This window comes from Vicia villosa, linkage group LG5 (genome assembly GCF_029867415.1).
Source record: "Vicia villosa cultivar HV-30 ecotype Madison, WI linkage group LG5, Vvil1.0, whole genome shotgun sequence".
In the NCBI taxonomy this organism is placed as follows: Eukaryota; Viridiplantae; Streptophyta; class Magnoliopsida; order Fabales; family Fabaceae; genus Vicia; species Vicia villosa.
In genome coordinates this window covers 168,119,840-168,132,641 of record NC_081184.1, presented here as the reverse complement: position 1 = coordinate 168,132,641, position 12,802 = coordinate 168,119,840, and the positions used below count along the sequence as shown (strand labels likewise).

Below are 12,802 nucleotides of genomic sequence, written 5' to 3'. Positions count from 1 at the left end.
ACTAAGCTTATTGTTTAATATTTCATGGCCTATATGGGGGGTCTTTGGAAAGAGGCTAGCTTATTTTTCAATCCATAATCACAACATGTTGACAAAGTGATGGTATCAATATCTCCACAATACTAAAAAATATATCATACGATAACATGTATCTTAATCGATTAAGAGTGCTCTTAATTGATTAGGAGTGTCTTAATTGATTAAGAAGTTTTATGTCTTGCTCTAATCGATTAGTTAATGTTCTAATTGATTAGGAAGTGTATACAAGCTTCCTAGATAATATGGAACATTCTTGGTCAATCCCACAAAAGCACATTGATGGCTCCTCCATAGGTTTTAAGGAGTTTTAGCAAATTAGAGAGGTTTTAAAATATTTTTAGGTTTTAAAATATTTAGAGAGGTTTTAAGTCCTAAATATTTTTAAGCTTCCCGAGTAGTTTAAAAATTATTCTAAAATTTTACAATACTTTAGTCACTCAGACACAAAAAAAAACGAACTTTCATAGTTTCTCTCTTTCACAATCTTTGAAACTTCAAAATCACTTTTTTGATTCCTCGCTTCATATGAGATTTGAATTCTTCCAACTTACGAGACTCGATAGAGCTTTTTGACATAGAAACCATTATTAGAGATTACTTGACTTGAGATCAATAGGAATTTCATTGAACGCCGCATGATATTAGGTGTTGTTCTTAGAGAGATTGACTTTAACATCTTGATCTCACCAACAAAGCATTTTGATCATCTTGATATAATACCTTGATCTTGACTGATGAAGACTTCACATCATAATGTTATCAAAATCATTATGGATATTTGACTGCTCCAGACACTATCCTAGCAAATACATAGATTCCCAATCATCTACAATATAAATATTTTTAAAAAAAAATAACTATAACTTTAATAATTATTCGAAATAATATTTTAAGAATGTTAAACTCAATAAAAATTAAATTAGCATACACTTATCATTGATAATGATACATATACAACCAATTCATATCACATCAACAAGTCACCATATTTATCCAACCAATTCATATCACATCAACAAGTCACCATATTTATCCAACCAATTTTTTTTTGAATTATAGCAAACCACTCTTTTACAACCATGTTGATGTGCACCAAATATTTTCCTTAAAAAATCCAAATTAAGAGTGACACATCCTAATACTCTTCAAATAATTGGAAAGTTATAAAATTCCACAACTACAATTTACAAAACAAAAAAAGACAGCATGCATCCTCGTATTAGAGTGAGAACTAAGAAGAAAAGTGTTTCTTAAATTCAACATTCTCATTCAAGGTGTTTTACCAATCCTTAATCCTTCTAAATTCTTCCACCATGGATCCTTGTCCTTTTATCCTCCTTATAGTAGAATCCCTCTCCCTCAAACTCCTTCCCTCTCCAACAAAACCTCCTCCACTTTCCGGCATCCACCCTTCCACCACTCCCTGCTTCTGCAAAATCCGCATCCCATCTTTCCCCTCACACACCGCCCTCCTTCCACTCTTCTCCACTTCTAATCCTCCCTCATCCACCACCTCAGCCCCCGCATTCCACCTTGACTCCGCCAAACCTCTCACGCTCTCCATCTCCGTTTACACCGGTCCAATGAGCCGCAGCTGTGGCATCCGCAGTGCAAAACTACTCGGCAGTGTCGTCCTCCCCGTCGAATTACCAGCCGCACTCTCTTCTCCTAACACCTTCTATAATGGCTGGCTCAAACTGAACCATGAAACCAACGATAAACCGTCGCATTTGCTTCATGTTCTGGTCCGGTCTGAACCGGATCCTCGGTTCGTATTTCACTTTAGTGGTGAACTGGAGTATAGTCCTGTTATTTTCCAGATTCAGGAGAATATTAAACAACCGGTTTTTAGCTGTAAATTCAGCGCTGATCGTAATTATAAATCTCAGTAAGTCATTTTTCCATTTTAACTAATAACTCACTTTTTTTATGAATAGACATATTTTGCAAAATTATTAATTGGTGGGACAAATATTTCGTTTTCTTGTTGGCGAATATAATCAATTTCTTTGCTTTTTTTGTTTAGAGAAAGAATGAACTGTGAAAACTGGCAACGGCCACACCACTAAAATGTCGTTTTCTATACTTATTGGCTGGAAATTCCAGTTTTCAAATGGATAAAATTATTGATGTTACACTTTATGGTTGTTAATATCTACCAATATACCTTGAAAAATAATTATTTAAAAAAAAATGTAAAGAAATAAAATTAAATAAAACAGGTTGTATTTTTTAATTTTTTTGCTGTTTATTAACGAAAAAATGAAAATTCAGGTCTCTTTCATCAGATTTTAAGAACAATAATTCAAGTAATTGGAGAAGATCATTGAGAGGTGATAGAGAACAAAGTGGACAATTGACTGAGAGGAAGGGTTGGATGATAGTAATTCACAATCTATCGTGCTCGCTGGTTGCTGCAGCCTCGATGATCACACCGTTTGTTCCATCCCCCGGCTCAAACGCGGGCGCGTGGGTTATTCCTCGTCCAATAGGAGGCTCCACCGTGACAAGCTGTAGCTGGAAACCATGGGGCCGTCTCGAGGCATGGCGAGAGAGAGGTTCTATAGATGGCTTGGGCTACAAGGTAGAGCTTTTCTCTGATAATGGACCTGTTAATGCAGTTCCAATTGCTGAAGGCAAAATGAGTGTGAAAAAAGGTGGTAAATTCTGCATTGATTCGGGGATATTAGGATCGAAGTGGTTACCCGGTGAAGGGTTTGTGATGGGTTCAACTGTGAGTGGTGAAGGGTTTGTGATGGGTTCAACTGTGAGTGGTGAAGGGAAAGTGATTAAACCCGTTGTACAAGTCGGCACGCGGCACGTGACTTGCATGCCTGATGCTGCTGTCTTTCTTGCTCTTGCTGCTGCTATTGATCTTAGCATGGATGCTTGCCAGCTTTTTTCACATAAACTTTGAAAAGAACTTTGTGCTGATCAACAATTTTGTTCTTTTTCTTAGCTTCCATTGAATGAATTTGATTGATTTTCAATTCTTGCAGGCAATCCAACTCCTGATTTTGTTCAAGTACATATTGTGAACATTTTTTTTGTTCAGTTTGTGATTGGAGTGCTAGAAGTTAAATGGCTTGTTGAAGTTTTTAGTCACCGTTACAAAAACATTATATCATGATTGAATGTAAGTTTGAATTTTGAAGATTTCAACTGTACAGAAAGATTAAATGTAAATGTGTGTTTGTTTCTATAATCTATAAATGTAATCTTGTTGATGATTGAATTTATTTTCTTTCTAGTTCAAGATAAGGACAATGGCTTTAATTTTGAATACTTTTTGAAATGGAAGGTATAGTTGGGAAATTGAAGGAATAGTTGGCTAGAAGTTAGTTAGAAATAAACATGAGTAATAGCTAATAAAAGTCAGGGCCGGCCCAAGGGCCAAGCTGCTAAAGCTAGGGTTTTAGGCCTCACAAGTTTGGGCTTAAAAAAGGCCTCAAATTTTTTATTTAGATATAATAACATTTGAATTACATATATTATTGTAGTTGAATTGTTAATATATAGGCCTCTTTTCCTATTGGTATTTAGTTCAACTCTTAACAACCACAAAATTAATATTTTGAAATACATTTTAAAGACCTCACTTTAAAATTTGTTTTAGGCCTCTAAACGGGTTGGGCCGCCCCTGATAAAAGCTAATGTGTGAAAATGTTAGTTTGAAAAAGTTCTTTAAAGTTCTATATTGCAATTTTGTGAAAAGAAGAGAGTGCATCACCATTAATTTTTAGTACTTAGAATGGAAAAAATAAATATTTTTAAAAAATTTTAAATGTATTGCATTTATTGTTTTTGACTAACGTTACATTAAAACAAATTTAAAGATTATACGGAAATAACAAACAAACGGATAACAAGTTGTGCCGCTATTATTTTTTTAATGACAAAGTCAATCCGCTTAAAAACTATATTCATAGTCATAGATGACACAACATTGTTATGCATAAACTTTTGAATTCTTTATAAAAGATAAATTGCTTTTGTGTTATAAAATCAAAAGTGTCAAAGACAAATGGGTTAAAAGCATATTGATTATCGGAATACGCTTTCTCATGTTTGACCATTTTACTTGAAGCGACTTTGAGAGTTTCACTAAGTTTTAATGCTTACGTAGTGATACTTGGGATTTTCCCAATTAATTGGGAAAATCTCAAATTAAGTTACAAATTAATTGAGAAAGTTCCAAATTAATTGCTCAATTAATTGAGAAAAAAATCGGATTTTCTCTATTAATTGTGAAAATCTCAAATTTCACTATGTTTTAACGCTTCCGTAGATGCATAAAAAACTAAATTTTTCAAAAAAAAATGAGGTGCTTCCAGAAGTGCATCTACGAAAGTAGAGGGCAAAAATAGAATCGCGCACAGTGTGTAAGAGATCTACGAGGTGCATTGAAATATTGTCTTTACCTTTTATTTCTATATAAATTTTATCATGTATAAATTTTGTGTTAATTTAAAAATATAATAATTAATTATGCTATTTTATTAATAAATTTTTTTTATAAATTAAAAAATTAAAAGTTGGTTAAACTAATATAACCTAAAGTGACTATATAAATATATATTCTAACGAACCGGACATCAAATCTGTGAGGGTACTGGGTCACTGATTTATTGGTCGAACCACTGGGTCATTGGTCGAACCGCACGACTAAATCGGGTTAAACCGGATAACTCGGTTGAATAGACCGGTCGTTATAACAAAATTATATAGGTATAAAATCTGTCGAACCGGATGATTCAGTCTCTACAAAATATAACTAACACTTAAATTTTTTGAAAACATCATATTATAAAAAAATTCACAAGGTCATAATTTAAATTCAAATTTTACACATAAGGATCACACACAATAAAATAGTACATAATTATAAAATATAATTGCAAACAAAAATTTAATTACAACATAATCTAATTGAATAATTTATAACAAAATAATTCCATTGTCTACTAAATTTAATTTCAATAAAAGAAAAATTGTTTCAATGTTGGGATCTCCTTCTTCAATATCAAAATCATCGGTAACAAAATCAATCGCATATGAAACAATTTTTTTATTTTATTTATTATTTTAATTTTTAATTAAAGTTTTAATTTTTTAAAATAAAAAAATTAAAAAAAGTATTTAAACCGCCGGTTCACAAAAACCGCCGATTTTCTCAGTTTTAGCAGTTTACATCGGTTTTGGCCGATTCACACCGGTTTAATGACATTCTCGATCCAACTATTGAACCAGACTGGTTATCTGACCGGTTCTCAGTTTGACCGGCCGGTCTGGTTTTTAAAACACTGGTATCAACTTTTCCTTACTCTAAATTTCAAATTCATTATTTCTAATATTTTAATTTAATTTATTTTTCTTTTATTAGACTCTACTATAATTCTCAACTAATGTCTATAGCTATAACTATGATATATCCACCTTAAAGAAATTATTCTAATTCTATTTTTTTTTTCTGTTCTCTTTTTCATTTTCCTTTTTATTTTTATTTTTTTTATATAAAAACATATTTGTAGGTTTATCTTTTCTTTTCTTTTCTTTTTTCAGTATTGGAACTTCTCTTTTGGTACTCAATTTATTTAAAGTCCATAAATGATTTTAGAGTCGAAGTTGGTTCTTCATTCAATTCATATGTAATGATTTTCATTAAAAGTTGTCATGCACTAAAATTGTGGTGGTATGCTTCTTTGACTATTTAGTCATTGTTTGATTTATTGTATGTTTCTAAGCTACTATGGTAGCTAAACATTATACTTTCTCTTGATGCTTCCATAAACATTATACTTTCTCTTGATGCTTCCACCTCTTGATATATATCAATTAAATTCATTTCAAAATCTACAAATTCATTTCATCTTTAAATAAAATCATTTTTACCTCTCTCATACCACTTGTGACCCTTCTTCCAATTACACTACTATCAAGTTTCACCAGTGATCAGAACTCACAAAGCAATCAAATAGAGACTTATCATATAGGGAAATGAACCTGAATGCCCAATCTAAATAACCTGTGATACTTTTACAGATCAAATGAACATGCCAAGTGTCACACATAATCTTCATACATCTTAAATAAACACACAACTCTTGCAAATCTTAAGTATATAGTAATTCACTATTATAATAATATGAGTAACAAAAATTACAAGGTTATATGAATTAAATAAATACATCACATTAATAATCAAGGTGATGATGAGTCAATACTTGAAGCCAAACTAGCACAAACAAGAGGTTTTGGACTAGGAATTCTAAGACAACTCAAATCACCACCAGGAATCAAAGAACACTCAGGTTCAGGTCTCTGCAAATTCCTACCAGGAATACAATTATCCGAGAAATCAAAACCAATATTGAAAAGCCTCCAACATTCTTGACTAAACCCAGAAAAGAAATTATAAGCAACAGTTAAATTCAACAAGCTTCTCAAAGAACATACAACATCAGATATATCACCAGAAAGCTTGTTATGTCCTAGATTAAGAACTTCTATATCTCGCAAACACGATATCGTATCAGGTAAATGACCCACAAGAGAGTTGAAACTCAAATCAAGAACCTGCATTTCTGTGTACACGCCAACACCTTGAGGAATACAGCCAGATAACTGATTGTTCAGGAAAATAATCTCTCTCAGTTTAGGACTCATGAAACCGAAACTTATCGGTATGTTTCCTGTTAATCTGTTGTTGGCTAAGTTGATCACTGATGCAGGTGAGTTTCCGAAGGTTTGAGGTATTTCGCCGCTGAATTGATTGTTGTTGAGAAATATTGCGTCGAGTTTCTTGTTGAAGAGTTCTTCAGGAAGTGAGCCTTTGAAGGTGTTGAATCTGAGGTCTAGGTAGATTAGGCTTGGCATGTTTAAGGTAACTGTCGGAAAAGAACCTGAGAGATGGTTGTTGCTGAGGTCTAGCTCTTGAAGGAAAGTGAAGTCTTGGAATGTTTCTGGAACTGTGCCGGAGAAGTTGTTGGTGTTGAGATGAAGAAGTGTTAAATCGGAGAGTAATGAGAGTTCTTTGACAAGTGGGCCTTGAAGATTTGCATGGTTGAGATCTATTCCAGCAACAACATGAGTAGTAGTAGTAGTTGTTGTTGTTGTACTGGTTTCACAAAAGATTCCTTTGTAAGAACAAACATTGGGACCAACCCATGTGGATAGAATGTTTAAAGGGTCATTGGTGATTGAAGATTTCCAAGCTTGAAGAGCTTTGTAAGCATTGTTTAGATTTTGCTTAGATGATCCCGAAGGGATAGGGGTGTTAGTGTTAGTGTTAGGACCACCATTGCCAAGGCCAATGCCAACACCAATGCCTACACCAATGGAAGCTTTTGATGAATTTGGGAGGAGGAGGAGGAGAAGGAGGTGGAGGAAAGTTTGAATGATGTTTTTGTTCATTTTGAGATGAAGATAGAAGAATGGTTCTAAGTTCTAAGGCTGTGACTTTGTGTGTGTATAAGTAAAGGTGGTTACTTTATGGAAGACAGAGTGCAAGATGGAATGATGGGGTCTACTTTGATGGTTTGTCACTTATCACTATCTTTTTGGTTTGTGTAAATTTATGCCTTTGATTATACGCTTTGTTTTGTGCAAACCTTTTTCAGCAAACAATATGTGGACTTTTTGTTGATTTAGGTTTGAAAAGTTTAATTTTTGCATGAGTTAAGTGTTTACTTAGATAACTAATTCAAAGTTTGAGTTAGTGTTAAAAGATTTTAGTTAATTTTGATGCTTTAGAATAGAAGTAAATGTTTTGTTTTTGTTAGAAAAAGTAGTAGGTGTGAAAAGCTGTTGTGCTTCAGAAATAACCATCAAAGTTTCATTTAATGTTACTGCTAGGCTTTTAACATTTCAATTAAGAGGGACGGTAAATATTCAATATATAGGTAGAATTGCAGGGATAATATATATATATATATATATATATATATATATATATATATATATATATATATATATATATATATATATATATATATATATATATATATAATATGTTTAGAATACAACCCGGAAGCGGGCCACAACTTAATAGGTTAGACTGAATTTTTGTAGGGATTTGAGCCACACGATAACGGTATGTGCGAGCTCAAGATGAAAGCATGTCTTGCTTTAGAATACAACCCGGAAGCGGGCCGCAACTTAGTAGGTTAGACTGAATTTTTGTAGGGATTTGAGCCACATGATAATGGTATGTGCGAGCTCAAGATGAAAGCATGTCTTGCTTACCACTATTTATACCTCTAGAATGATGAACTGCATCATTAATGAAGTGACCCTTGGAGTCCCTTAGTAATGGTTGCGATCGTAACCTCTGTCGCCTTCCATTTAAGAGGTGGATGAAGGAGAATCCCTCAGAGTTAAAGGTCTTGCCGAGTAGAGGAGATGATCTGACCAGAAAATGTGTATCTGACCTACTCGACGCTATTGCTGCCCACCCGACATCACTGCCATAGCCACTTATATTCATACCGACTTTTCATGTCGGCTTAAGTATTTTTGGGCGGCAATGACCCCTCGTATGGATCCAAAATTGTGATTGCGTCTAAGGGTGGCAAGGATCCCTTACAGGGATCCAACATTTTAGTCTCCTATAAGGGCTCTAAGGATCCCTCGTAAGGATTCGACATGTTGATCGCCTCTAAGAGAGACAAGGATCCCTCGTATGGATCCAACATCTTGATCGCCTATAAGGGAAGTAAGGATCTCTTGTTGGGATCCCACATCTTGATCGCCTCTAAGGGAGACAAGGATCCCTCGTATGGATCTAACATTTTGATCGCCTTTAAGGACGTCAAGGATCCCCCGTAGTAATCTAGCATTTTGATCACCTCTAAGAGTATAAATGATTCCTCGTAGGGATCAAACATTTTGATCGCCTCTAAGAGTGGAAAGGATCCCTTGTAGGAATCCAACATTTCGATCGCCTAATAGGACGATATTCGTTAGTGTTCTTAGGTTTCTTGTAAAGAGAAAGAGGATACATAAATGTCAACATTAAGAAAACAATAACATGAAGAGCTCCATTGAAAACCCTTGTTTTCTAACAAGGCATAAGGGACAAGAGTGTGTCCTAAAAAAATAATATGTACTTACAAGCGGAAGAGATATAAAAAATAATGGCAATGTAAGCAAATATTTTATTTCTAAAAGATTTTTTTTAAGTATAAAATAACTTTGAAAACAATTGATTTATAATTAACGGTAAATTGATGTAATACCTTGTATTATAAATATAAAACAAAAATGATGTTTTACACCACACTTTCATCGTATCGTAATCATATTGTACTGTTTATATGGTGAATAATTTTTTGTGTTATTTAATTTTATCACTTCACCGATCACAAAAATATATATTATTAATCACTTATTTTACTTATAATTTATTAATCATTTTCACTATTTTACTAACCCAAATACAAAATATTAAACATTTTCATCCATTAAATTATAATATCTATTACAATATTTTATAATTTATTAATCAATTTTATTTTTAATACTTAAGACTCTTTTATTTTATATGTCTGAACATTAACTAAATTATAAATTATATTAATTATAAATTTTCACATTATTAACAAAAATTGATTTATATTATAAAACTTCATTAACCAATGAATTGTATTAACTAGAGTTTTATATTTAATTAATCAATTTTATTATATAATTTAAGATTACGTTTTAATGTCAAAAATATATTAACTAAATTATCAATTGTATTAATTAAAGGGATTTGCTAACCGTTTGTTTTTATTAAAGTCTATTTTAGCAAAAATTAACTACAAAATAGTTAGATGCATCTTAAGGTGCATGTTGCTAAAACACACCTTCATAAAAATAAGTGAGTGTATTTTAGTAAATCCCACAGACGTTTGCTAAAATACACCCACTTAATTTTATGAAGGCGTGTTTTAACAAACATTATCTAAAAATTAGTTAAATACACCCTAAAATACATATTGCTAAAATAGAATTTTATAAAATCAAGTGGGTCTATGTTAACAAATCCTTAATTAAATATTCAAAATTTCATTAACTAAAGTAATTTTAGAAAGAGAAATATATTTAAAAAAATCAAAATTAATAAAAAAAACATTGTTTGTGGTGTAAATGTAAAAATAACATTGTTGATTATGAAAAAGGTAGAAACATAGCCTTTTTGCTTTTGCAGTCGGCAGAAGGACTGATTGATGGCATAGACAATGGTGAGCGCTGTCGAAGCTATAGATTATTATACTGACTACTATGTGTTCATAGACAATGGTGAAGCAGTCTATATAGATAGAATAGCATTTCTTGCTTTTCAAGTCGGCAGAAATAAATCATTGATAACAGACATGGTGAGTAACAATATTATATCACCATAGACAAGACAATGGTTAGAGCTGGTGGATGCGATATACTAGTATATCAATCTCGTTGGAGAAATTGAATTTGGTATTAAAAACTTGCATGCAGTTCTATGGTTAAATTAGATTTAGTCCATCTTATTCTAATGACATTATAAAATTTTTTATTTTCTATTTTCTTGTTTCTTCCAATCAAATAAATACATTTAGTAGGTAGAAAATGACTTTGAAATTAATTGTGCTTGTGTAAAAATACATTTGATCTAGTTGTTTCTCATTTAGTTATGATAATTTGTAATTAGTTATAATAATGGTGAACACATCAGTACTCTTGAATTTAGTTGGGTACTGATATTTTTGTCCAATCAAATACTCTTTTCGTTTCTTTTTAAGTGTCATTTTAGCAAAAAGTTCTTCAACCAAGATAGTGGATTGTTAGAGTTACTTTTACTATCATACCCTTATTTATTTTTCTCTTTCCAAATAAATTCATTCATTTACTCTCTTTTTCCAATAACTAATTGAAAAATGTGAGATGAAGTTATTGAAAAAATAAGGGTATAATTGACAAATTATAACATTAAATTATAAAACGACACTTAAATAGGAACAAAAAAATTCTTCTAAAACGACACTTAAAAAAGAACGGAGGAGTAATATTATTCAATGCCACATCATCTTTTTGTTTTATTTTATTTTTGAAAAAATTAAAACTTAAATGAATTTACACTAAAGGTACTGTTAGAAAAATCAATTCAAGTCAAATGGAATCGATGCTAGAATCGTGAACGAAATCACTTTCCTTATAAATATTTCAAGCACTCTCAATATGTCTTAGAGTTGTAACGCAGGAATACCTAGGATAATTCAGCCTTTTGTCGAGATTGCATAAGACCGACAAAAAACTCGAATGCAAATAAGAGTGTCTCAAAGAGGATTTATGATTTTTGTGTTTCATTTTGGATTCATAAATATGTATTTATAGGTCATGCATGTGTTGTTTCATAAGTTTGTAACTCTTGATGAAACAACATATATTCACCATATATTACAATGGTTCATCTATGATGACACAATGCACCCCTTCATGAAATGTTGTAAATTTGAATTCAAAAAACAAATTTATGCAACAACCAAAAATCTATTCCTATTTTTTGTCACATTAGAACACACTATGGTAATTATTATTTTATAATTTCTAACAATCTCCCACTTGTTCTAATAATGACAAAAACTCATTCCAGAAATAAAGATATCAAGAATGTTAATACAGTAAGGTATCTTTCAATTTAAAACTTAACCTTAGTGAGAATAATGCAAAGCTTAATCGGAATATTAGGTAGCAATGCTTTTAAACCATTAATCCATGTGATTAGAACGGCGTTACCTTACACGCACTCTTTAAAGGTTATTCCTCTACATATCTCGCTTAGCATGAGAGAAACTCCAACTCTCACTTTGAGACGACACCATCTCGAAATTCACACAGCTGAAGTTCATATTGCGTCCTTTTCCACGAGACACGTACCCTCAGTATTAAACTTCATTAAGAGTTTTAAAATAAAACTCAACCCTCGTTTTAAGATTAACATTATCACGAAATGTTCGACAATTATCCAAATCAACGACTTGTTGTTACCCATTGAAAATATTGAGGTTAATGTTCTGTTAACGTAAGATTGGGTTGCCGCTGCTGTCGGAACTCTTACTCAAGGAGTTTCAACCCCATACCTCTCGAGGTTGTTTTTACTAAGTCTCTGGTCAGTGGCTTAGTAAATGAATTTCCCAAATTATAGATCGACCGTATATATGTGAGTAAATGATTTCATCTTTAATCAATTTTCTCACGAATGTCTAAGCCTCAGTGCCCATATTTTCCATTTAACTTATATGAATTGTCTTGCTAAATTGGCTTGACTAACACGTTGTGTTAACACCTTTGAAACACTGTATTTAGCCAATGAAATTTTCGACAGAAGGTCTCTCAACCATTTAACTTCTTTGACTAGTGGAAGCGAGATCCACACACCATGGCTCCATGGTCAAGAGAGTGATGCATGTTTGTTTCTTACTATTCCAAGAAATCTCACCTCCAACTAGTGTAAATATCCACTTAGTTGTAAATTTATGATCTCCAACACTCGATATCCAACTCATATTGGTATATCCTTCTAATATGATAGGAAACCTATTATGATGGAGGTCAGGATTTTGGTTTCTTTAAAAGATAATCGAAAATCCTTATGATGGCCTTCCAATACTCACTATTTGGATTTCTAGTAAATCTACTCTTACTAACTGCAATTGTTATATTGCATATAGTACATTGCATAAGAAAACCAATTTCACTTGTGTATTCTAATATAGCCATAACTTTCCATCATCATTTTAAC

General features: G+C 32.2%; 2 protein-coding genes across 2 annotated transcripts; one reads left to right on the top strand and one right to left on the bottom strand.

Annotated features, from left to right (window-relative positions):
• The first annotated feature begins 1,145 nt into the window (after window positions 1-1,145).
• On the top strand, window positions 1,146-3,768 carry LOC131608148 (uncharacterized). Its single transcript, XM_058880080.1, has 2 exons — window positions 1,146-1,927; window positions 2,314-3,768. The coding sequence occupies exons 1-2, from the start codon at window positions 1,353-1,355 to the stop codon at window positions 2,954-2,956; spliced, it is 1,218 nt and encodes a 405-aa protein (XP_058736063.1). The 5' UTR covers window positions 1,146-1,352; the 3' UTR covers window positions 2,957-3,768.
• A 2,350-nt stretch (window positions 3,769-6,118) lies between these two features.
• On the bottom strand, window positions 6,119-7,514 carry LOC131608147 (leucine-rich repeat extensin-like protein 4). Its single transcript, XM_058880079.1, has one exon. It carries the CDS (start codon window positions 7,450-7,452, stop codon window positions 6,241-6,243), a length of 1,212 nt encoding a protein of 403 aa, XP_058736062.1. The 5' UTR covers window positions 7,453-7,514; the 3' UTR covers window positions 6,119-6,240.
• Window positions 7,515-12,802: the final 5,288 nt, after the last annotated feature.